At 44.7% G+C, this 23,160-nt stretch overlaps 1 protein-coding gene across 1 annotated transcript in view; it reads left to right on the forward strand.

The window, feature by feature from the left end:
• The window catches only part of wdfy4 (WDFY family member 4), a 242,631-nt gene that overhangs the window by 123,638 nt on the left and 95,833 nt on the right, over nt 1–23,160 (forward strand). The window contains exons 40-47 of the mRNA XM_041176115.1: nt 533–610; nt 3,550–3,774; nt 6,639–6,741; nt 7,013–7,191; nt 15,040–15,188; nt 16,970–17,090; nt 20,663–20,748; nt 20,860–20,919. Of these exons, the coding sequence (XP_041032049.1) occupies nt 533–610; nt 3,550–3,774; nt 6,639–6,741; nt 7,013–7,191; nt 15,040–15,188; nt 16,970–17,090; nt 20,663–20,748; nt 20,860–20,919 (1,001 nt within the window). The remainder of the gene's footprint in view (nt 1–532; nt 611–3,549; nt 3,775–6,638; nt 6,742–7,012; nt 7,192–15,039; nt 15,189–16,969; nt 17,091–20,662; nt 20,749–20,859; nt 20,920–23,160) is intronic.

Below are 23,160 nucleotides of genomic sequence, written 5' to 3' on the forward strand. Positions count from 1 at the left end.
TAAACACAAGTGACTTGATTAACATCTTGCAGACTTTTAAAAATCTGTTCACAAAAGCATTATTGTGGCATCAAAGACATGGATAAGTGAATTTCACACATTCCTTTGCTTCTTAATCTTAACATACTGTACCCATGCCTCACGCCCACTTAAGCAATGCACCCCACACTGAGCAAAAAGGGGTTTTAATTCATTGTTTGCTGATTCCGCAAGCATCAAGGTACACAGGTAGTGTGGACTCTCATTTCATGTGGGTTATATGTCAAAAACATTAAACCGAGCAGAAACCTGACATTCACAGTGTTTGTAGCTGAATATAACATATAGAACATGATATTGCATATTAGAACTTCGCTTCATTTGCGTTGAACGCAAACACCCCAGGGAAAGGGTTAGTGGAGTGAGTTATCCTTGCAGAAAGCCATGATGAGCTAAATGGCCTATTTCTGTGACCAGTTATTTTTAAATCAGTTTAATTTGCCGTTTACATGATCAGTTGACACAGCTCGAATCCTCTTGTTTCTTCATGTAGGACTTAACAGTTGGTATGGATGTGCAAAGGAAAACTGGACAAGAATTGTTTGCCAGCCTCCACAAGGATCATTGGCAGGTAACGTTTGAGACAAACTGTTAGCAGTAGTTAAGTGGCTCTTCTCCAGTGTATCAGCCCATCTTTGGAAGTGAGATGCTTTTTCTAATGACAAACAACAGAATCCTTGACTTCTTCCAGAACGCGGGATGCTGAAATGTATGATTTCATTGTGTCTTGATTGCAAAATTCTCATCCTTATTTTCAAATCCTTCCGTGGCCTTGCCCTCCTCATCTCTGAAATCTCCTTCAATTCCACAACCTTCTGAGATATTAGCATTCCTCTAATTCTGACACCTGGAACATTCCCGATTTTAATTGCTCCATCATTGGTGGCCGTGCCTTCAGTTACCTAGGTCCCAAACTCTGGGAGACCCTCCCTACACCTCTCCGCCTCTCTACCTAGCTTTTGTCCTTATGACACTCCTTAAAAACTATCTCTTTGACCAAGTTTTGGTAATCTGACCAAATACCTCCTTATATGGCTTGGTGTCATATTTTGTTCCATAATGCTCCTGTGAAGTGCCTTGGGATGTGTTGTACGATGTGCCTGCCTGCATGTCATTGTAATGTAAAGGTGCTCAGCAGAGGCAAGGGTTAACATGGGACTGGAGATATGACGTATAGAGTCACATGGTAATAGACTGAGAGAACAGTCTAGAAAGAACATGCTGGAACCAGCCTGCATGGAGGTAACAGTAGCATGCAAGACAGTAACCTGGGATCTGTAAATGGTTAAAGGTTAACAATAAAAGGTTCATGTTTAAATATTCAAGTCTCAAGATCTCATCATTGAGACATCGAAAGAACCCATATTACAACAGGATGTTTTATTGTGTTAAAGGTGCATATGAATATAAGTTGTTGGTGGTCAGCAGACAAGATATTGTTAGCAAAAGGCGAATAGTGGTGAAAAATAATCATTGTTCCATTTGTCATTATAAGTGGAACTTTCATCCTTTAATCACAAAACATACCTTGATGGTTAGTTCAAAAATATCTACAATATGCTCTGCCTGAATTTTATACAGATATTCTACATATAAACAGAGCTGTTAATCTTATTTCCCATTCTTTTTAGTAGCAAACTGAAAAATAACTTTCTACAATTCAATTTTCCAAATGTCGATTGAGTAGAAATCAATATTTTTCCTTGCCAGTTGTTACTTGGTGATATGATGGATCTGAGGTTGCATTGGTTCAAGAAATTCTAAAAAAACCTTTGGCCTTTGAACCAATGACCCCAGGACACACTCCATCTTGTGTGTTTTTTTAAGTTACACTGCAGTGATCATATTTTTGGATTTGATACAAAAACTCATATGATTTCAATATCCAGTTTGTGCTGCGTTAGTTGATAATCATAATGATAAAATGAAATGTCAAATGAACTATCTGTATGTATATATGTGTGTACATATTATGTACCTTCAAGGTGTCTCAAAGCATTCCACAAACAACAGCATGATGAATAACCAGACAATCTGTTTTTTTAGTGATATTAATTGAAGGATAAATGTTGGATAAAACACAGGGAGACCTCTCGCACCCTTCTTTGAATAATATAGCGCAATTGTCTACATCCATCTAAGAAGACAAGCAAATCCAAAAGACCACACTCTGACATTTAATGTGTCTAGCTCCTTTCACCTTGTCATTGGGCCCAATTGGCCTCTTGGCTTTATTTGCATCTGTAATATTAACAATCAGGCTTAAATTCATTAGCAATTTAGGAAGAATGTAAGTGTATTGATGATCCCTTAGAATCTAGGAAGGTATTTGCTGTTTCCTCAGGATTGTGACTCGGCTCTGCTTCATTAAGGTTCATCCAGTACTATAAACGTCTGGATGTTAAGCTGGAATTTCAATGACAAGCCTCAATTATTGTTTACAATATTAATGTACGAGCGCTAACACCTTCCTCTGCTTGCTGTTTTAAGGGAGTCATCGACCTGTCCAATTGAAATGGGTTAACAGCTCCATCATAATGGATAGAAGAATGCCATATGGATTATACTAAGCAATTCACCAGCAAATACTACAGTAATCTCTATGTTTCATCATCCCATTATCACATAAGAACATAAGATAAGAAATAAGAGCAGATGCAGGCCATTTGCTTCCTTGAGCCCGCTCCATCATTCAATAAGATAACTCCGCTTGCCTGCCTGCCCCACACTGACTCCAATATGTCCTGATACATTCATTTTCAAACTCACAAACCTCCCTTTCTTGAGTAGTCAAAAGCCACTGCATCAGCTGTGGTTCAGTTGGTAGCACTCCGATCTCTGAGTTAGAAGGTTGTGTGGTCAAGTCCCACTCCAGTAACACGAGCATAGAATCTAGGCTGACAGTCCGTTGCAGTGGGAGTGCTGCACAGTCAAAGAGGCCATCCTTCTGATGGGACCTTAAACCACAGGCCCTTTCTCAGGTGGATGTAACCGATCCCATGGCACTATCTGAAGAAGAGCCATGGGTATTCTTTCTAGTATCCTGACCAACATTGATCCCTCAACTTACCTCACTAAAGCAGATTATCTGGTCATGGCTCTTTGTGGGAGCTTGCTGTGTGCAAATTGGCTGCCACATTCCCTACATTACAATGATGACCACACTTCAGATGCACTTTGGGAACTCCTGAGGTAATCTGAAGCAAACTGTAAATTGTAAGTTCTTTTGTTTCTCCCTTTACTCTACCTTAAACTTTGTCCATGTGACAGCAGCCTCCAGAACTTTGAGATGAGGCCAATTGGACTGAGTAGCATTTGTGAAGTTCGTCTGTTTAATCTTTTGTTTGACATTGCGAGATAATCACCTGGGGTCTGTGCAATCCAGCACAACAAATACTGTGGGGTCTTTTTTTGTCAAAAGGAAGAAGTATGCGTTTAAAGGAACGATTGAGCGGCCAGCTGTACACAGTACAGACACCATCTGTTGAGGGTTTTCACTTTTGTTCCCAGATGCAGCAGTGCATTCTGAACCAAACATCGAAAGACTGGGTGAAGATTGAACAACAGCTGCTTCAAGAGAGAGGATTATGGGGTCCTTCATCAGGGTCACAGCAGGATGCATGGATACTGGATATGGCTGAGGGCCCCTGTCGAATGAGGAAGAAGATGAGGCGAAAAACCATTTGCATCAATTATGCTTATAATGCATGTCGAGAAAAAGAGGCCAAAAGTGAAGTAAGATTATATCTTTTGGATAATGCATTGAATCTCCAAGCAGAAGACCAGGCATCATAGTCTAACCCAGTGAATAAAGGCTGAAAATTAATTCCATATGATCGCAATATTAAGTTGTGCAGTAAACAATGCCTTTTTTCAATGCTTAAATAGGAAGTGTTAAATTATAAGATAATAATAGTTATCAGCATCCGGCCTTTTGCCATAGACATTGAACTAAACACCAAATGCATGTTTGCGCCCCCCTCCCCTAATAGTCACTCAAAATGTGACACTTCCTCTGGTGGATACCCTCTTGCTGGTAGTGAGGCCACAAACCTATAAATTAAGTTTTTTTTAAATTCATTTAAGGGATGTGGGAATTGCTGGCTAGGCCAGCCTTTATTGCCTGTGCCTAGTTGACCTGAAGAAGGTTAGGAGTAATGTTTGAAGTTCATTTTAGTGACTGGGAATATTAATTACTATAGCATAAAGGAAGAAAGCTCTCTGTCTCTAGACAGTCTCTGCTACATGCTATTTGTGGGAAAAATGAAAGGGTCTTTCTTTTAAGTGGCAGAGACGGGGGGTGTAGAAATGGGACTTTGCTGCGCCTATTATACAGGTATAAAATTGGTGCAATCAGGCATAATCTCGGGGAATCCTGCACCCCAATTACACCCGAAAAATATCCAAGCTAAAGTTTGTTTGGGCCTTAATTCGTGTACCCCCTCCCACAACATCCTAAAACAATCATTAGGTTACTTACACATGTAAACGAGGGAGCTGGCCGCTGTGTTAGGCCTTGTGACAGAGTTTGTTCTGGGGTGGGGAGAGCAGGGGAGGCAGCCTGCTCTGCTCAGGGGTCAGCAGGGTTGCTGCGTCCTCAGCAGTCCCACCTACCCCCACCCCCCTCGTCACTCCCTTCCCGCACCTTCCAACTTTACAAAACCATACCTGTGGTGATGGAATGCTGCTGCAATGGCCGCAATATCTCAATTGCCCTCCCCCATTATCAATCAAGCCGAATGTAGGATGGGGGTTGCCGACTGTGATTAAAAGTATTCCTGAAGGTTTCTTCACATGACTTGTCCCCACACTGCAGCCAACACCTCCATCCTTGTGACGCACTGCCTTCCTACGCCATTTGGAAAGCAAAAAAGGCTCATTACCCAATTGGTTGAAGCTTGACCCTCAGCCAAACAGCCTTTTTTACCCATTGGCAATATTTTTAAACCTGGTAAAGAGAAAAATGTTCAAAGAAAATTTTAAAAATCGTTTTTTAATGTTGCGATGATTTTTCTCAATTCCTGGAGACTCCCGGCTAATCGCCAAGGGTTGGCAACCCTATATGGAGTGTGGAGCCGATCTGATACAGACCATTTTACCCAAGATCAACTTGTAGTGCATAGCTGACAATTGATCACCAAACAAAAAAACCGTGTCTGGTTGTTATGCGGAATACATGAAATCTGCTCGGTGGAAGCAAGTTCAGTAGCAACTTTCTAAAGAGAATTGGATGAATACTTGAAGGTGAAAAAAGGCATGGCATGATGGGGAAGAAAGCAGGGGAGTGGGACTAATCGTATAACGCTTTCAAAGAGCTAGTACAGGCACGATGGGCCAAATGGCCACCTCCTGCACTGGATGATTCTGTGACTGGTTAATGGAGAAGGGATGTAATTAGGTAGTTCTTACCTTCTCAATGGATTTATTTCAGGTCACATCCCACAACAACAGGTGGAGGGAGAATGTCTCTCCCGTTTAGTATCAGGCGAGTCAGAGTTATCGAGGATTGCACAGGCTGAATTTGCAGAGAAGGTGGTACCAGTGGCAAGTGAAAGGAGATTTGTCTGTCCAGGCAATCCAACAGAAATAAAAGTTCTTGCAGCCAGAAGTGGCGAGAGAAGGCATTACTCGTTGCACAGTTTAGAGGTTAAAGTTGCGGCCAATCCAAAAGAACCCACATTTTCAAATCCAGGAAGCTTCAAAAGGTTGAGCTGAAGAGACCTCTGAATTCCATACTTCATTTGGATGCTTAAGCTTCCCAAAAATAATTACAAATAAAGAAAGCTTTGCTGGAAATATAAATAGAGACAGGCTTGTTTATTGCCTCATATTCCTTTAAATGCACAATCCTCTGTGGAGAGAGATCTTGACATTGCATTTCTATAGTACTTTAATGTTTGTTCCAGATATGTACCATGGTAAATCTCTATGGTTTGTTTTTGTCCTTTTTTGAGTTCATTCTTACTCAAGTTGAGGTCTTTTCATAACAGCGACATTTTCTGTACCCTGAGTCTTGTTCTAAATTTGGAGAGCACGTGAATACAGATTTTCAGTTGCACAATTAAAAATCCGAGTTTCATAGTTAAAACCTTAAAACAACTTCTTTGAGTCCTTCCTAATGCCAGGCAAAGGAACATGGCTTGAAATGATACTTCACTCTGTGGCTTCTTTAGGACGTCACAAAGTGTTTCAAGTCCGAATGATTACCCTTTGAAGTGTATTACTGTTATTTTGCAGTAATAAGGATGTTTCATGGAGAATTGGGTAAAATGTACATTCCCTGCCAACACCAAACCTGCACAGTTCTAGTGGTTTTTTTTGCCATGTTTACACTTTTAGCACAGGACAGCAAAGTTGTGTCATGTTTCTCTTTTCCAAATTTCAGTTAGATTATGAATCAAGTCTGTCCCAATTACTCAATACTAAATTATGGCCCCACCATCTTGTTTGCCTGGAACATATTGTAGCCAAATTATATCCTGTGAGTAATCAAGACATTAACTGCTTTCTGACTTAGCAGAGTCAGACAGCTATTTTACACTGGCAGGCGACACAGTATTTTTGAAATTGTTGACTGGCGACATTTTCTTTCATTACAGGTCAAAAAGAATCTTGGATTCAATTTTGGTAATGAGGAGTTTTACATGAAGTTATGTTCTACGCATGAACACGTGGGAACCACTGACAAGCAACTATACTCAGGTAAAACTTTGGGAATATTCAGCATAGCTGCTCCTAGGCAAGTTCATTGTTGTTTAATTTTTGCACCCTGTGCTTAATTCCCCCGCATAAAAATTAACAGTTCAGCTCAGTACCTAAACGCTGTCCCTTCTGCTGTTTTATGGTAAGGGCCATGGGGCATTTTACTACCTTAGAGATGCTGCAGAGAATGCAAGGTGTTGCTTTTGTATGTGAGTTCTGGTAAGTTCAAATGCGGTCAACCTTTTGTCATTCTCCCTTCTGAATTTACCAGAAAACGTACAAGCAGGGTTGACATTGAACTTGACGGAGGGTGACGTTGATGAGAGGGGCATGGACTGTAATCAGCTGACCTTCTTCCCAGCCCTTATTGACAGTATCCAGTCCGAAGAATTCTTTGAAGATTGTGTGGAGAGACAAGCTATTCTCCAGGTTTTGGATCCAAAAGAGAAGGCAAGAAATCTATTTTTCAGTGTTTATAAGCTGATTGAGCAAAGTGTTGACAGTGCTTCCTAATGTAAGCTCAGCTGATGCAAAAATAGCTATTTAAGCTCACTTTAGCTCCCTTCACATTTATGGAAGTATGGTTGAATTTAACTTCAGCGAGCTTCTGGAAAAAATATACAGGCCACGTGCCAAAGGCCATTTCAAAAGTGCCTATCCTGCGTCCACATCAAAAGCTGTAGCAATTGAATAGTGGATATCATCCTAAAGCACTTCAGAGAGATCATAGAGTCCGATGTAATTAAAAAAATAAATAGACACCGAGTCAAAGAAGGAGATATTGGGAGAGCTGACCTTGGTTAACGAGGATCTTTTAAAGGATGGCCTTAAAGAGAGAGGTGTTGCTGTTGAAGGAAAGAATGTCAGTGAGATCTACATGGTTAAAAGCATGGGAACCAATGGGTGAGGGGAGGACAGTGCCAAAGAGGTGGTTGGGTGGGGGGGATTGGGATCCAGTTTTGGTCAGCAATGCTGAACAGGATGCTGCTCATTTTATTCTTAATAAGTGAAGGCTGAGGGATGACCTGGTAGTGATCTTTAAGATTTTGAAAAGATTTGTTGGAGTAGATGGAGAGCGAATGTTTCCAGTTGTGGGCGAGTCCGAAGCTAAAGAACATAGTTACTCAATAGGGAATTAAAGAGAAACTTCTTTACCCAGAGAGTGGGTAGAATGTGGAATGTGCTACTAGAAGTGTGTAGTTAAGGCATTAGCACTGATGCATTTAAGCACAGGGTGGAATCTGTTGCTTGTAGGGAAGGATGAGGCTCATCTGGAAAATAAAGAGTGGAATTGGGCTGAATGGGTATTTGTGCTGTACCCTTGATCTGACTCATTGTTAAAAAAAGGTGATGGATGAATAGATTTAGTGTAAGTAGGCAGCAGAGTTTTGGATGAACCATGGTTTGCAAAATGTGAAGCGAGCAAGCAAGGAGAGCTCTGTGACCCTCACCCCCTGGCTCTGTGACCCTCACTCCCGGGCTCTGTCACCCTCACTCCCGGGCTCTGTCAACCTCACTCATGGACTCTGTGACCCTCACTCCCGGGCTCTGTGACCCTCACTCCCAGACTCTGTGACCCTCACTCCCGGGCTCTGTGACCCTCACTCCCAGACTCTGTGACCCTCACTCCCGGGCTCTGTCACCCTCACTCCCAGACTCTGTGACCCTCACTCCCGGGCTCTGTCACCCTCACTCCCCGGCTCTGTGTCCCTCACTCCCGGACTCTGTCACCCCCACTCCCGGGCTCTGTGACCCTCACTCCCGGACTCTGTGACCCTCAGTCCCGGGCTCTGTGACCCTCACTCCCGGGCTCTGTGACCCTCACTCACGGACTCTGTGACCCTCACTCCCGGGCCCTGGGACCCTCACTCCCGGGCTCTGTCACCCTCACTCCCGGACTCTGTCACCCTCAATCCCGGACTCTGTCACCCTCACTCCCGGGCTCTGTCACCCTCACTCCCGGACTCTGTCACCCTCAATCCCGGACTCTGTCACCCTCACTCCCGGACTCTGTCACCCTCAATCCCGGACTCTGTCACCCTCACTCCCGGGCTCTGTCACCCTCAATCCCGGACTCTGTCACCCTCACTCCCGGACTCTGTCACCCTCAATCCCGGACTCTGTCACCCTCACTCCCGGACTCTGTCACCCTCAATCCCGGACTCTGTCACCCTCACTCCCGGGCTCTGTCACCCTCACTCCCGGACTCTGTCACCCTCACTCCCGGACTCTGTCACCCTCACTCCCGGGCTTTGTCTCCCTCACTCCCGGGCTCTGTCACCCTCACTCCCGGACTCTGTCACCCTCACTCCTGGGCTCTGCCACCCTCACTCCCGGGCTCTGTCACCCTCACTCCTGGACTCTGTCACCCTCACTCCCGGGCTCTGTGACCCTCACTCCCGGGCTCTGTGACCCTCACTCCTGGGCTCTGTGACCCTCACTCCCGGACTCTGTCACCCTCACTCCTGGGCTCTGTGACCCTCACTCCCGGACTCTGTCACCCTCACTCCTGGGCTCTGTGTTCCTCACTCCTGGACTCTGTCACCCTCACTCCTGGGCTCTGTCACCCTCACTCCCGGGCTCTGTCACCCTCACTCCTGGGCTCTGTGATCCTCACTCCCGGACTCTGTCACCCTCACTCCTGGGCTCTGTCACCCTCACTCCCGGGCTCTGTGACCCTCACTCCCGGGCTCTGTGACCCTCACTCCTGGGCTCTGTGACCCTCACTCCCGGACTCTGTCACCCTCACTCCTGGGCTCTGTGACCCTCACTCCCGGGCTCTGTCCACCTCACTCCTAGACTCTGTCACCCTCACTCCCGGGCTCTGTGACCCTCACTCCCGGGCTCTGTCACCCTCACTCCCGGGCTCTGTCACCCTCACTCCCGGACTCTGTGACCCTCACTCCCGGGCTCTGTCACCCTCACTCCCGGGCTCTGTGACCCTCACTCCCGGGCTCTGTGACCCTCACTCCCGGGCTCTGTGACCCTCACTCCCGGGCTCTGTGACCCTCACTCCCGGGCTCTGTCACCCTCACTCCCGGACTCTGTCACCCTCACTCCCGGGCCCTGTGACCCTCACTCCCGGGCTCTGTCACCCTCACTCCCAGGCTCTGTAAACGTCACCTCCATCTGCTGTTGCTTACTCCAACATGACTCAGCGGCTTCAAGACTGAATTTTAATAGAATTTAAATTGGGTCGGAACTGAAGAGATGAAGAAAAAAGCGATTAAAATAAGTGTTGGTAGGGTAACTCTGATCGAGCAATTCTATAAACGCTGCCACTATAGTTCATGCTACAGTACTTCGACAGGCTGTATTACTGATTTATATTAATTGCCCTTTTCTACAAGCATCTTTTGTACCACATATGGTTGCTGTTTGTAAGTCAGAGGGGATTTGCTGTATCTGTCATGGTTGAGTTGTAAAGAAACAGGTGTGAGTAGGTAGAACAACTGAAGTGGATAATATAGTTAACAGCAGCCACTTATGTTGCACTTGTATTTTGAATCTGTTTATCTTTTTAAGAAATTAGTTACACCACAAATTCCCAGGTAGGTACCATTTTAATATTTCAGTATTTCCTATACTCACATATATAAATTAGTCTACAAGTAGCTAATTATGTATCTAAAGCTGCGGGGGACAGATGGGGGCACAGTAATCTTTACATTGAAAGAAGGAGAGGGAGACGGAGGCCAATTTTAAGCTGCACTCCTTCCCAGAAATCTGAAGGTATCACAGTAAACTGTAAATAGCCTCCAACAATGAATAAAACTAAGAGGGAACATTGTTGCAGACCTTGTCTATATCTTTGGAATTTACAAAATTATTCTTTCAGAAAGAGCTTTTTTTTATTATTCACTCATGGAGTGTAGGCTCCGCTGGCTGGGCCAGCATATGTTGCCCATCCCTAATTGACCTTGAGTAGGTGGTAGTGAGCTGCCTTCTTGAACCGCTGCAGTCCATGTGGTGTTGGTATACCAACAGTGCTGCTAGGGAGTGGGTTCCAGGATTTTGATCCAGCGACAGTAAAGGAACAGTGATATATTTCCAAGTCAAGATGATGAGTAGCTTGGAGGGGAACTTGCAGGTGGTGGTGTTCCCATGTATCTGCTGCCTTTGTCCTCTAGATGGCAGTGGTTGTGGGTTTGGAAGGTGCTGTCTAAGAAGCCTTGGTAAGATTCTTCAGTGCATCTTGTAGATGGTACACACTGCTGCTACTGTGCATCGGTGGTGGAGGGGGTGAATATTTGTGGATGTGGTGCCAAACAAGTGGGCTGCTTTGTCCTGGATGGTGTCAAGCTTTTTGAGTGTTGTGAGCTGTACTCATTCAGCCAAGTGAAGCGGATTTCATTACGCTACTGACTTATGTCTTGTAGATAGTGGACAGGGTTTGGGGAGACAGGAGGTGGGTTACTCACCGCAGGATTTCCAGCCTCTGACCTGCTCTTGTAGCCACAGTATTTATATGGCTAGTCCCATTCAGTTTCTGTTCAATGGTAACTCCCAGGATGTTGACAGTGGGAGATTCAGCAATGGTAATGCCATTGAATGTCAAGGGGCAATGGTTAGATTCTCTCTTAGAGATGGTCAGTGCCTGGCACTTGTGTGGTACGAATGTTACTTGCCACTTGTCAGCCCAAGCCTGGATATTGTCCAGGTCTTGCTGCATTTGGACATGGCCTGCTTCTACATCTGAGGAGTCACGAATGGTGCTGAACATTGTGCAATTATCAGCAATTATCCCCACTTCTGATCTTATGATGGAAGGAAGGTCATTGATGAAATATCTGAAGGTAGCTGGGCCTAGGACACTATCCTGAGGAACTGCTGCAGTTGTGTCCTGGGGCTGCTTATACAAAAATAAATTTCATACTGGGAATCAAGGAATATGGGGATAAAATGAGAAAGTATTGAGATGGAAGATCAGCCATGATCTTGTTGAATAGCGGAGCAGCTTCTGTGGACTGATTGCACTGGTGTGAACGTATATCGCACTAGGATTGTTCCCGATCTTATGACCCTGCACTCAACACCCAAAATTTTGATACAAGTAAAGGACCAGTAACTTTTTGTTTAAAGTAGACAAAGTTTGAGAGAATTAAGCCACAAGATTCCATGGTTTTTGAACAAACAAAATAAACTTTGCTATACAGGGTCAGAGAAATAGAACAATTTACAATATCTATCTTATACTCTAACATTCAGCATTAAAATGAGTTAAATGTGAATTAACAGGCAAACTGTGGTTGAACACACTAGACTGCACAATAAATGGCAAATGTGTCCAAGAGAGATCCCAGAGATTTCTCAGCAACCCACCCAGATGTCAGTAAACACCGTGAGTCAACATCCTTGTTGAAATCCTGTCTCTCTCATGAGGGATTCCAGTCTTCACCATCGAAGATCAGCCTTGCAATTCTCTCCAAAAGTCACTCCAACTTTGAAGGCCTCAATGGCTGCTCACCTTGCAGAGTTTCAATCCCATCTCCCGAGACCCGGTTCCCTTGGATTCCTGCACTCCAGCACCAACTCGCCAACACAGCTTCAGCTTCAGCCACAACGAGCAGAACACCGCTGCCCCAAAGGGTTACCATGGCCCCAGTGGCCTGCAGCACAGATTCACCAAGCCTCTGGTGCCTTCCCAGCTCTCCAGGGCTTCTCCTGAGCCCTCATTACTTGAAGCTTTCCAGCCGCAGCACCTTTACTACCTGGGGCCTCTTCCTTTGCTCCTTTCCCCGGTGGTTCCAACTGGTGGTTTCCTCCTCCTAGTGGCTCCTTCCCTGGCGTTTTCACACTTTCTGGGACCTCTCATTGCTCCCTCGCCCTGGGTTCCCTCTGTGAGTTCCCTCTTTGGAACGTCTCCCTGTCCCCTCTCCCTGTCCCCTGTCTGCGACTCCTGTCCAGTATGGCTCCCCGCTCCTGGGTCCCATGATTGGGGTTTTCACACCGTCTTCCACGCAAGCACACTGCCTTTTAGGAGGAGAAACCCAAATCAGAGCATGTGTGACCAGGCGCAGTGCCGCTGTGAGGAGAACCCGGTTTTGGAAAAATTGAAGGACCTTGAGTTTTGGACATTCTGCCTCCCGAGTTATTTTTTAAAAATTTGCAATATTAATTCGGGGCTGTGAATGTGCCCTTCGCCAAGAAGCCACCGGTCAAGATAGACGCCCGGCAGGGGACACCTGGAGAGGGAAGGGATAGTTTGCATTTCTAAGCTAACAAAGAACTGCTGTTGCTAGTCTAAAGACTTTTGCTGATTGGTTAAAAACACCTGGCCTAAGGGAGTATTCTTTGAACACCTTAGTCTAGAAAACTCTCAGAGAGTGTGTGTTGGGTGCCTTGGAAGCAGCTACAAGGAAAAGACTCTTTCTCTCGCTCTGCCTTTGAGTTAAACTGGCTTGAGAAACATCTCATCAGGATAACTCATCTGTTTTTTTGAGAGTTTGCAAAGTTGTGATAAGTACGATTCATCAAGGGCAGTTTCACCAGCAAATCCATCTGAAACAACTTGCAGATCTATTGTGACCAGAGTTCTGTCTGATCAACAGCGTCGAGATCTCTTCGAATTTTATTTTCTTAAAAGAAATGTTCCCACAGTCTAGCCTCTGCAGGAGACTGTGTTTGTTTTATCCTGCTTTAGCTTGTGAGTGAGTGTATGGGGGTTCAAATATCTGTGTTTTTTTTTAAAAAGCAGAGAATTGTAATACTTCTAAACTACAACTTGTATGTCAACCAGTTTATTAACTTGTTTTTAAAAAGTAGTTCATTTTATAATTTTTTTGTGTTTACTGAAGGAATTCTGGTTAGAGTCATTTTATGCTGGGAATAACAGTGTTATTGACCAGTTTTATGCGTGAATTAAACATTTAAACTATTGTTGCGAAGTGAGGCTAGAAATGACCACACACGCCTCCCATCACGGCCTATAATACTGCACACTGCACATGCACTGAAACATGTGGTCTGCTAGGAATCATAGTCATCAGCCTTCACCCAGAAACCACCCACACCCCCCACCCCACCCCCCCCAACCCCCTGAGAGAAAGGTAAGTCAGTTTCACAATGTCACCAATGCAAACTAATTTGCGTCCAGTGTGTTTCCATGGTTTCTTTTGAGCGAGCTTAGCTGCAATATTTCTGACTGCTAAAAGTATCCAAAATAAATCCAGTATCTAAAAAGAAACAGTTAATAATTCAAACACATCATTTATTTTGTGAACTTGAACTCACAGCTTAATAGAGAGGACAGATCTTGTATTCCTCGTCTGCTGCCAATTAAGGGACTTACCACTGAACTTGGAACGAAGAGAGCATATGGAGAGACTGGCATCTGGGTTTTGGCTCAATTACGTTAGTTTGGGTGGAATTATTAGTTAGATAAATTGTATTCTGTGGCTGTAATCATTGATTTGATACATCAAGAAAATCCCCAGTGGACCAAAAATATAGTGCTGGTGTGGGAAGTATGTGAGGAGCTTCAGTCCTGTCCAGTTCTTGACATGCTTCTGAAACCTAGTCCCTGTCTGATTCCAGTGCCCCTAAAGAGTAGGCCTTAATTGCCTGATTCCAGTGCAGGGTAGGCCTTGCCTAATTCCAGTGCTCCTAAAGGGTAGAACGTGCCTGATTCCAGTACTCCTTAAGGATAGCCCTTGCCTGATTCCAGTGATCCTAAAGAATAACTCTTGTCTGAGTCCATTGCTCCTAAATGGTACGTCTTGCCTGATTCCAGTGTTCCTAAAGGGTAGGCCTTGGTTGTCTGATTGCAGTGCAGGGTAGGCCTTGCCTGATTCCAGTGCGACTAAAGGGTAGGTCTTGCCTGATTCAAGTGATCCTGTAGCCTGGGCCTTGTCTGATTCCAATGTTCTTGAAGCCTGGGCCTTGCCTGATTCCAGTGCTCAAGGTGCCTTGTCCTTGCCTGAGTTAAATTGTTCCATAAGACCATAAGACAAAGGAGCAGAAATTAGGCCCATCAAGTCTGCTCCGCCATTCAATCATGGCTGATAAGTTTCTCAACCCCATTCTCCCACCTTCTCCCTGTAAACTTTGATCTCCTTACCAATCAAGAACCTATCTATCTCGGTCTTAAATACACTCAATGACCTGGCCTCCACAGCCTTCTGTGGCAATGAATTCCATAGATTCACCACTCTCTGGCTAAAGAAGTTCAAACTAAGTGTATTAAGAAAAATTGTGGATAAAGGGATTTTATATCACAGTGTAAACAAGTTCAGTTGCTAGTATTGCATGGTGTTAGTTTCACGTTGCTACACATTTTAATGAGGCATTTTTTCACAGATCAACACAAAATACTCCCTAATTGTTGGTGATGGCCATTTGCTGATGGAAGGCGTTCTGCTTTTTGGTAGAAATCACTTTTACGTCTGTGAGAATTTCACACTGTCTGCTTCGGGAGATGTTTACTGCGTTAATCACCATCCTTCAAGGTAATAACAGATTAGATATACCACGTGAGCATTTATGCCTTTTTACAGGCAGTCTGTGGCGGAGCCTGGAGGGGTACATCAACAGATCCTATCTTAATTTTGCCCTGTGTTACCACTCATGTGCCGTCTCGCTGTGTGAAGACGTCATTGTACTATGTAGAAAACATCTGGCCTGGGCTCTGTGCTGAATTATCTAGCCTGAGTGTGGGTGGCAGGTGTGGTCACTAGAATTGGCCTTAGTGTTCCTTTGGCTGTGTAGAGGAAAATTCCCGTGGGATTCCTGGTGGGAAGTGCATGGGCTGAATTTTGAGGTCGTCGGGGTGGGCACAGTGGGCGGGCCCAAGAGTGGCTGGGTAAAGGTCTGCCACCCATGATAGGCCCTGACCGTGAATACTGACGCTGGCTGCCCAATCGACGGCCAGCCAGTCATGAAAGGTGCGCCGAAACGCTCAGCGCTGCTGGGGTTGGTGTGGATGGGAGGAGGGCGAGCGCGGAAGTTTGCGCGCGCGTGTGTGTGTGTGTGTGTGTGTGTGTGTGTATATCTGTGTGTGTCTGTGTGTGTGTGTGTGTGTGTGTGTGTGTGTGTGTGTGTGTGTGCGTTGAAAGCTCCCTGAGGGCGCAGAGCTGCCTTCAGGGAGCTGAAGAATTGAAGAAGCAGAAATAAAGATTTATAAGATGATATAAACATGTCCCCACGTGTGACTCAGTCACATGAAGAGAGACATGTTTAAAATGTAGTTGGACATTTTTTCCTGTTTTTTTTTTACTTATTTACTGTTGGAAACCTCATCCCGCCCGTGGATGAGCTTTCGTGGAAAATGCAAAGGGCCGCCTGGCCTATTCGCCTGCCCGCCAACCAAACCAAATACAAATGAATTAATTGCTTAAGGGCCTTAATAGGTCCCTTAATTGTCGGCGGGCGTGCTGCCGCCTCTCGCGTGCGCCCACCATCCGAAAGACGGTGAGAGTGTGCGATGACATCGGGACGTGATTTTAGATCCGATTGGGCCGGGCGCGCGCCCACCCGATGTACGTAAAGCTGGCGAGTTAGGAGGTAAGTTGTGGTGACATTGGCGAACTGGTAATATCACTGGACTTGTAATCCAGAGACTCAGGCTAATGTTCTGGGGTCAAGGGTTCATATCCCACCATGACAGCAGGTGGAATTTCATTTCATTTAATAATCTGACAATAAAAGTTAGTATCAGCAATGGTGACCATGAAACTATCATCGATTGTTGTTAAAACTCACCTTGTCCACAAATGTCCTTTAGGGAAGGAAATCTGCCATCCTTACCTGGTCTGGCCTACACGATACTCCAGGCTCACAGCAATGTGGTTGACTCTTAACTGTGTTCTGAGGTGGTGTGGCAAGCCATTCCATTCAAGGGCAGTTAGGGATGGGCAACAAATGCTGGTCTTGCCAGTGATGCCCACATCCCATGAATGATTTAAAAATAAAGTTACATCTGACAGAATTTCCAGCCTCTGACCTTTTGTGGTCGACACAGTATTTATATGGCTAGTCCAGTTAAGTTTAACAGCTTCTCTAATCATCTCTGCGCCTTTAGCAGGTAATTAATCAGGGTAAACTCTAACAATCCCCCGGTGACACCCTTCTATCTCGCACGTCCACTTGAGCAGGGTCCCAGTGGTCACCTGGTAGCTATGGAAATCCCTAATATGAGATGGGGTGGGATCAAAGTGTTTTATTTCAAATTAAATACCCAAGTACTTGTTGGTTTTTGACAAGTAAATGTCAGCCTGTTTTTGCATTGCAGTATTAACGATTCCTACATTTATGACATGTGCAATAAGGAAACAGGCGGGAAAAATCCAAAATGTTCCAGATATTCATATAATGACGTTCGAGAAATCCACCATCTTCGCTTCCTCCTTCAGGTAATGGAAATATTGAGTTACCTGGAACTTGATGTTGGGAGAAATACGTTTTCTGGTCGGCGTTTATGTGACAAGATTAACCCATGCACATATGGTGCGGTAAACATGTTAAACACAAGAGGATTCATTTCCTGTGATTGCAAAAATCAGCATTGGCATAAGGCAGGATTCCTAACTTTGCACCCAATTTTGTTCTGCTCATTTTAAAACTGTAAGTTACAAGCAAAAGAAATCTAACCATTTAAAAGACAACAGAGGACAACACCGTGCATGGCTGGAGACACAGAACACGCAAATCACATCAATCGCTTGTTGAGGGGGTAAAATGAAGAGGAGTGGGAGGAGGCTGGCGTGGAACATTAACCAATTGGTCCAGATGGTCTGTTTCAATTGTATATGCTTCTCCTGACAGGCAGTCCCATTAGCTTCAACAGGGTGTTGTGTGTCATTAACCATCGGCAGATATGCAGTCCACCTCTTTTGCCTATTTGTCCAAATATACTTCCACCCCCAGTCTGCTGTGGACCCAGTTCTAGAAGATTTTACAAGGTGCTGAGAAATCCAATAGGTCAGACAATTCCTCCTGAAGCTGTTTGCAATGTCAGCAGTTACTGGACAACCTTACAGTTTTGCCCAGTTTTCTCCCTCCTCCTCCTGTTCTGAAGGTATCGGCTCACACTGGAGCCTGGTTCCAAGGGAACCAGGCCTCACCCAAGCAGTCACCCTCTGTGTGGGATCCCAGGCTGCAGGTATATGACCCTGGGAGGCTCCTGCTTTTGTCAATTGGACAACCAAGGTGCAACGATGTTGGAAAGAACAAATATTTCCGAAACTGGCTCAAAAAGCCTTGCTAGCCTTTCTAAAGTTTGGTGCCAAAGTTGGATGCTGTACTGCAGCTGAGGTTGAACCAGTGTTTTGTAAGGGTTCATCAGCACCTCTTTGCTTTTGTGCTCTATGCCTCTATTAATAAAGTCTTGAACAACCTTTTCAATCGGACTGTTAAAATTTGCTACAGGGCCTGTTGAAACCTAGCCAAGGACTCCCCACAAATGGCAGAAATGCACCAAGAACATGGATTCACCCTAAAGTAAAAGTGATATAGCTCAAGCCGTTGTTTGTCATTTTCGACAGGGAGAATTACTGAATCAGTCAGAAGGGTTTCAAATTTGCCCAGAAGCAAAATGCACAATTTTCTCAAACACAGTTTCTTATTGCTGCTCAGCCAGAAGTTTTGAAAATAATTAGCCCCATGCTTGCTTTGTGCTTTCCCACGTAGTCAGGTAGTCAGGCGTATAGCTATCAGTTTGCGAAGATTACAGGGGTTGATTTCCCCACCCCAAAGCAACCTCAACCCATCTCCCTTCAGCAAACCAATGTGTCCTCTCCTATCCCAGTCGGAAAAGGCTGTCCCTACACAATCTAGGGTTTTCCCAGATCACACTGGAATTCCAGTTGTTATCACATTTCCTAGGCCCCATTGGGATTTCTGTGTTTAGCTGTTATTTTCTTTGAGGGCAAATCATTTGAAAATACTTAAGGGGCAATTTTCCCAGAATGCTATGGACACTAAAAAGGTCAGAGGCGGCCAAGATGGGGTCTTAATGCCAGTTTAGCCTGCATTTAACCCAAGATGCCATCTTGGTAAAGGAATGGAAGCTGGCTCTAGGTGGTCAGTAGGCTCGTTCGACAGCTGATTGTCAGTTACGTTGCCTGCTACCGTTCTTTAAAAAGGCAGCATATTGATCGCTCACACTTACGCCCTCTCCTAAGAGCGATTAGCTGTACGAGAGTGAACTTAGCGTTGATGTCGATTTGAAGTCCTCCTTAAAGTAATACCTCTTAAAAAGATGCTCACACCTTAAGGAGATACTCAGCACTGAAAGGTATACTCACCATTTCATGGTCATTGTTGCTGGAGCTGTGAAGAAGGGCCACAGACACATTAGGAGACTTTCTTGGAGACTTTGTCAAGGTTTCACCAAAAGTCAAACAACATTTATTCTGGAAATCCTCCCAGATCGGCACTTAAAAAGAGTGAGTGCGAGCCATTCTAAACTCCATTGACCTCAGCGGGAATGTAAAATCCTGCTGCTATAAAATTCTGCCTCAAGCTTCTGGTTTGCACCTGCAGCTATGATAATCATCAGTCAGCCCAAAAATTTACACTGAAACCAGACTTTCAAACAGGCGTTTCCTATCAGCACAGCAGTCATTTAGCGCTGGCTTTTTTTTTAACCCTTTAACCGCTCCAGTTTTGCTTTCTCCCATCATACTTCACTACTCTGCGGAGTGGGTCAGCTGCATGGGTGGGCAGTCAGCCTGAATCAGTGGGTAATTCTGTCCTTAGAGTCAGAACATTGTGGGCCCATCTGCCCTAGCTCTCAGGTGGGCATAAAAGATCCCGTGCCTCTATTCAAAGATCATCAGGGGAGTTATCCCCCAGTGTGCTGGACAATATATTATAGCTTTAATACACATAACCAGGACAGTCTAGATAAAAGCAAAATACTGCGGGATGCTGGAAATCTGAAACAAAAACAGAAAATGCTGGAAAAACTCAGCAGGTCCAACAGCATCTGCGGGGAGAAAGACAGAGTTAACGTTTCGAGTCCATATAACGCCTCTTCAGAGCTCTAGGACAGTCTATCTGGTCAATATCAAATTGTGCTTTGTAGGAGCTTGCTGCACTTAAATTGACTACTGTTTTTCCCCCATTACAGCAGTGACTACCCTTCCAAGCTACATTAGCTATGAAGATCTTTGAGATAACCTGATGTAGTGAAAGGTGCTACATAAAAGTAAATTTTTTTTGCTCTTGTAGGTTGTCAGCAGTCAACACGCAAGTGTCGCAGGATCTGACGACGAGGCAACTGAATGCTTCACTGTCTTCCCTCAGGGAATGGCCTGCTCATTGTGCTATATGACAAGTTGCTTCCAGGCTGGCGTCACACCTCTCTTGAGGGACCAGCCAAAGAACAGCATTGGCAGGGGCTTAGGCTCAGGTTGCCTGCCCATCTCTGTCCCACATTAGGTCGTAGCATTCACAAGAACTAAGAGTGAGGAAGTGGGAGTGAGCTTCCCCTGGCAGCTGAGTTAGTAAATGCACTGCCTGATATGAGACAGACCCACAAGTCTGGAAAGGTCATCTGATTAATGAGTTCACTGATCTCGGACAGGGCAATGGTCAGATGGCCTCTTTGCTCTTAGACTGAGGGGGTGGTGTGGAAGGATGGAGCGCATGGGAATTGGCTGGAACTCCAGCTGCTGATCCCTGTAAAAGAACTTCTGGAAAGTGTGGATCCAGTGAGAACAGGATTGGGCTTCACTGTGATGGGACCCAATCTTGAGTAGCTCACACAAATAGGATGGCCACTTGAATGAGAACTGCCAGCATTTGTGAAAGCTTCCTCCAGCAAACTGTGGCCAAAAATAATTAAAGTGCCTCACCTGAAGTTAAAGTACTGCAACCACTTTACAGTGCATCATTTAACTTTATTTATTTTATGCAAAGAAATTGAATTGCAACATTGGGTTTAATGTTCATTATGTGTTTATTTACTTTTCCCGCTTAGGACATTGCACTTGAAATCTTTTTAAAGAATGGATTTTCAAAGTTCCTTATATTCCATAAAAATGATAGAAAAAAGGTCTTTAAAAAGTAAGTAACTTATAAATATGCTACACGCTCGCTACAACCAATGACCTTTTGTGCAGTTATTCTCCACTGAATTTCTTGTTGATTTGTTATTTGGTCTTTGTTTTCCCCCAGATTTGGCAATGCCATTCCTTCTGTGAAAAAAGGCAAAACAGACAATCTTAAAAATGTTGGGTGAGTTCACACTTTGTTGAGGTTACCTGTCTCTTATGTTTGGACTGTAAATCCACTTTGCACTTGAGGATCAAAGCTGGAGAGGAGCAATTGAGTATTTTAAGAGAAAAGTGGACAAACGCTTGAAACTGTGCAAGACACGGGCCCGTGGATTGAGAGCAGGGTGGTGAGGTTATATCTGGTTTACTGTAACAGAGAGCCAGCACAAATGCCAGAGGCCAACTCGCCCCTTTCCATGCTGTGATCTTTGGTTTGATTTTGAGCTGGTTGGTTTTTGTGTCAGACATTATACTTTATTCAACTTGACTTTTAAAATGGAACTCTGGGTTTGTGATCTTTTAATTGTTTTTCTGTGTGTTGAATCCTCCGTTGAGGTATTTATATTAGGGCCAGGATTTCTACCATGTCGGGCAGGCCCAGGAGTGTTTGCAAAGCTGACTGCGGCCTGCGACCAGGCCCCAACACCGATTTCATGCTGGACAATTAATGACCAGCCAGCGTGAAACATGTGCTGCGATGGTCAGTGCTGCTGGGATGGCGGTGGAGTGGGGAGGGGGTTGGTGGGGGTGGGGGAGGAGGGCAGGCACGGAAGTTCGCGTGAGCGCGCGCAATGAAAGCTCCCCGAGGCACAGACCTGCCTCAGGGAGCTGAAGATTTATAACACCAAAAGTAAAAAAGTTAGCAATGTTAAAAACATGTCCCCACTCATGTGACTCTGTCACGTGAGCAGGGACATGTAATAAATGACATTTCAAAGTTTTTATTTAATTTTTTGGTTGCTGTTGGAAATCTCATCCCGCCCGTGGATGAGGTTTCATAAAAACTCCAAAGGCCGCTTGGCCTTTTTGCCTGCCCCACCAACCATGAGGTGGTTCAATTATTACCTTAAAGGCCTTAATCGGCCTGTTAATTGTCGGCAGGTGCGCTGCCACCTCCCACGCGTGCCCGCTGACCGCAATATTGCGCGATGGCGTCGGAACGCTCGCCCCCATGTCATCGCACGTCATTTTCCGCTCGAGCGGGTCGGAAGCGAGCCCACTCGCTCAGTGAAAATTTCTGCCCCATGAAACGGTAAAGCCTTTGTATAATGTATTTACCACAAAACCCTGCCTCAAGGTTTTCCCCATATTAGGAAGCAGATGACTGGGGATTTATAACTACAGTTAGACAAACTGTGTGTTCCCAGTGACGGAATTTATAGAAAACCTTTTGTTTAATCACAGAAATATTCCAAATCTCGTAATGTGTGATCACAGTTGCTATGTAGGTAAATACAACAGTGATTATGCTTCATTGAATATCCTGAAATCATGAAAGGTGCTATATAAATGCAGCGGGGAGGCGGTGGTGGAGTGGTATTGTCACTGAACTAGTGTTCCAGAGACCCAGGGTAATGGTCTGGGGACCTGGGTTTGAATTCCAACACAGCAGAGGGTGAAATTTGAATTCAATTTAAAAAACAATCTAGAATTAAGTCTGATGATAACCATGAAACCATTGCTGATTGTTGTAAAAACCCATCTGGTTCCTTTAGGGAACGGAAATCTGCTGTCTTTACCTGGCCTGGCCTACATGTGACTCCAGGCTTACAGCAAGATGGCCGACTCTTAAATGCCCTCTGAACAAGGGCAATTAGGGATGGGCAATAAATGCTGGCCTAGCCAGTGATGCCCCCATCCCATGAACGAATAATAAAACAAGTCTTTCCTTAATGCAGCAGCCATTTTGTCTATAACACTGTCTCACATACAACATTAAGCACAAGAGACATTTATTTTTCTCAGTGTTGGTTGAGGGATGAATGTTGACCAGGACACCAGGCGATTGGCTTGCTTTTCTTCAGATACTGTCTGGGCTCTTTAATATCCAATCAGAATACTGGAACAGGCAGACAGACTACTTCAGCTTAGCATCTCACCCTGAAGATTGGCACCCCTTACAATGCAGCACTCCTCAGTGCTGCACGGGAGTATCAACCCTGATAAATGGACATTTTAAAGCCATTAGCAAAGATAGAAAAGGAAGTTGGCTTTTGTGTGATTATTGACCATTTTTTGAAAGTAGTCAATCAATGAGCAGCTCTTACCAACTGGGCTAATCATGTATACTGGGCTACGTCTCAGAGTTACTTGACTATAAGTTGAAACCAATAATTGTAACCTTGAGTAAATTGTTGATTAGCATCCATTTGCAATATTCCGACACTCCAGCTTGAAAAGGATGTTGATATAATGACGAGGT

Source organism: Carcharodon carcharias, chromosome 28 (assembly GCF_017639515.1).
Source record: "Carcharodon carcharias isolate sCarCar2 chromosome 28, sCarCar2.pri, whole genome shotgun sequence".
NCBI lineage: Eukaryota > Metazoa > Chordata > Chondrichthyes > Lamniformes > Lamnidae > Carcharodon > Carcharodon carcharias.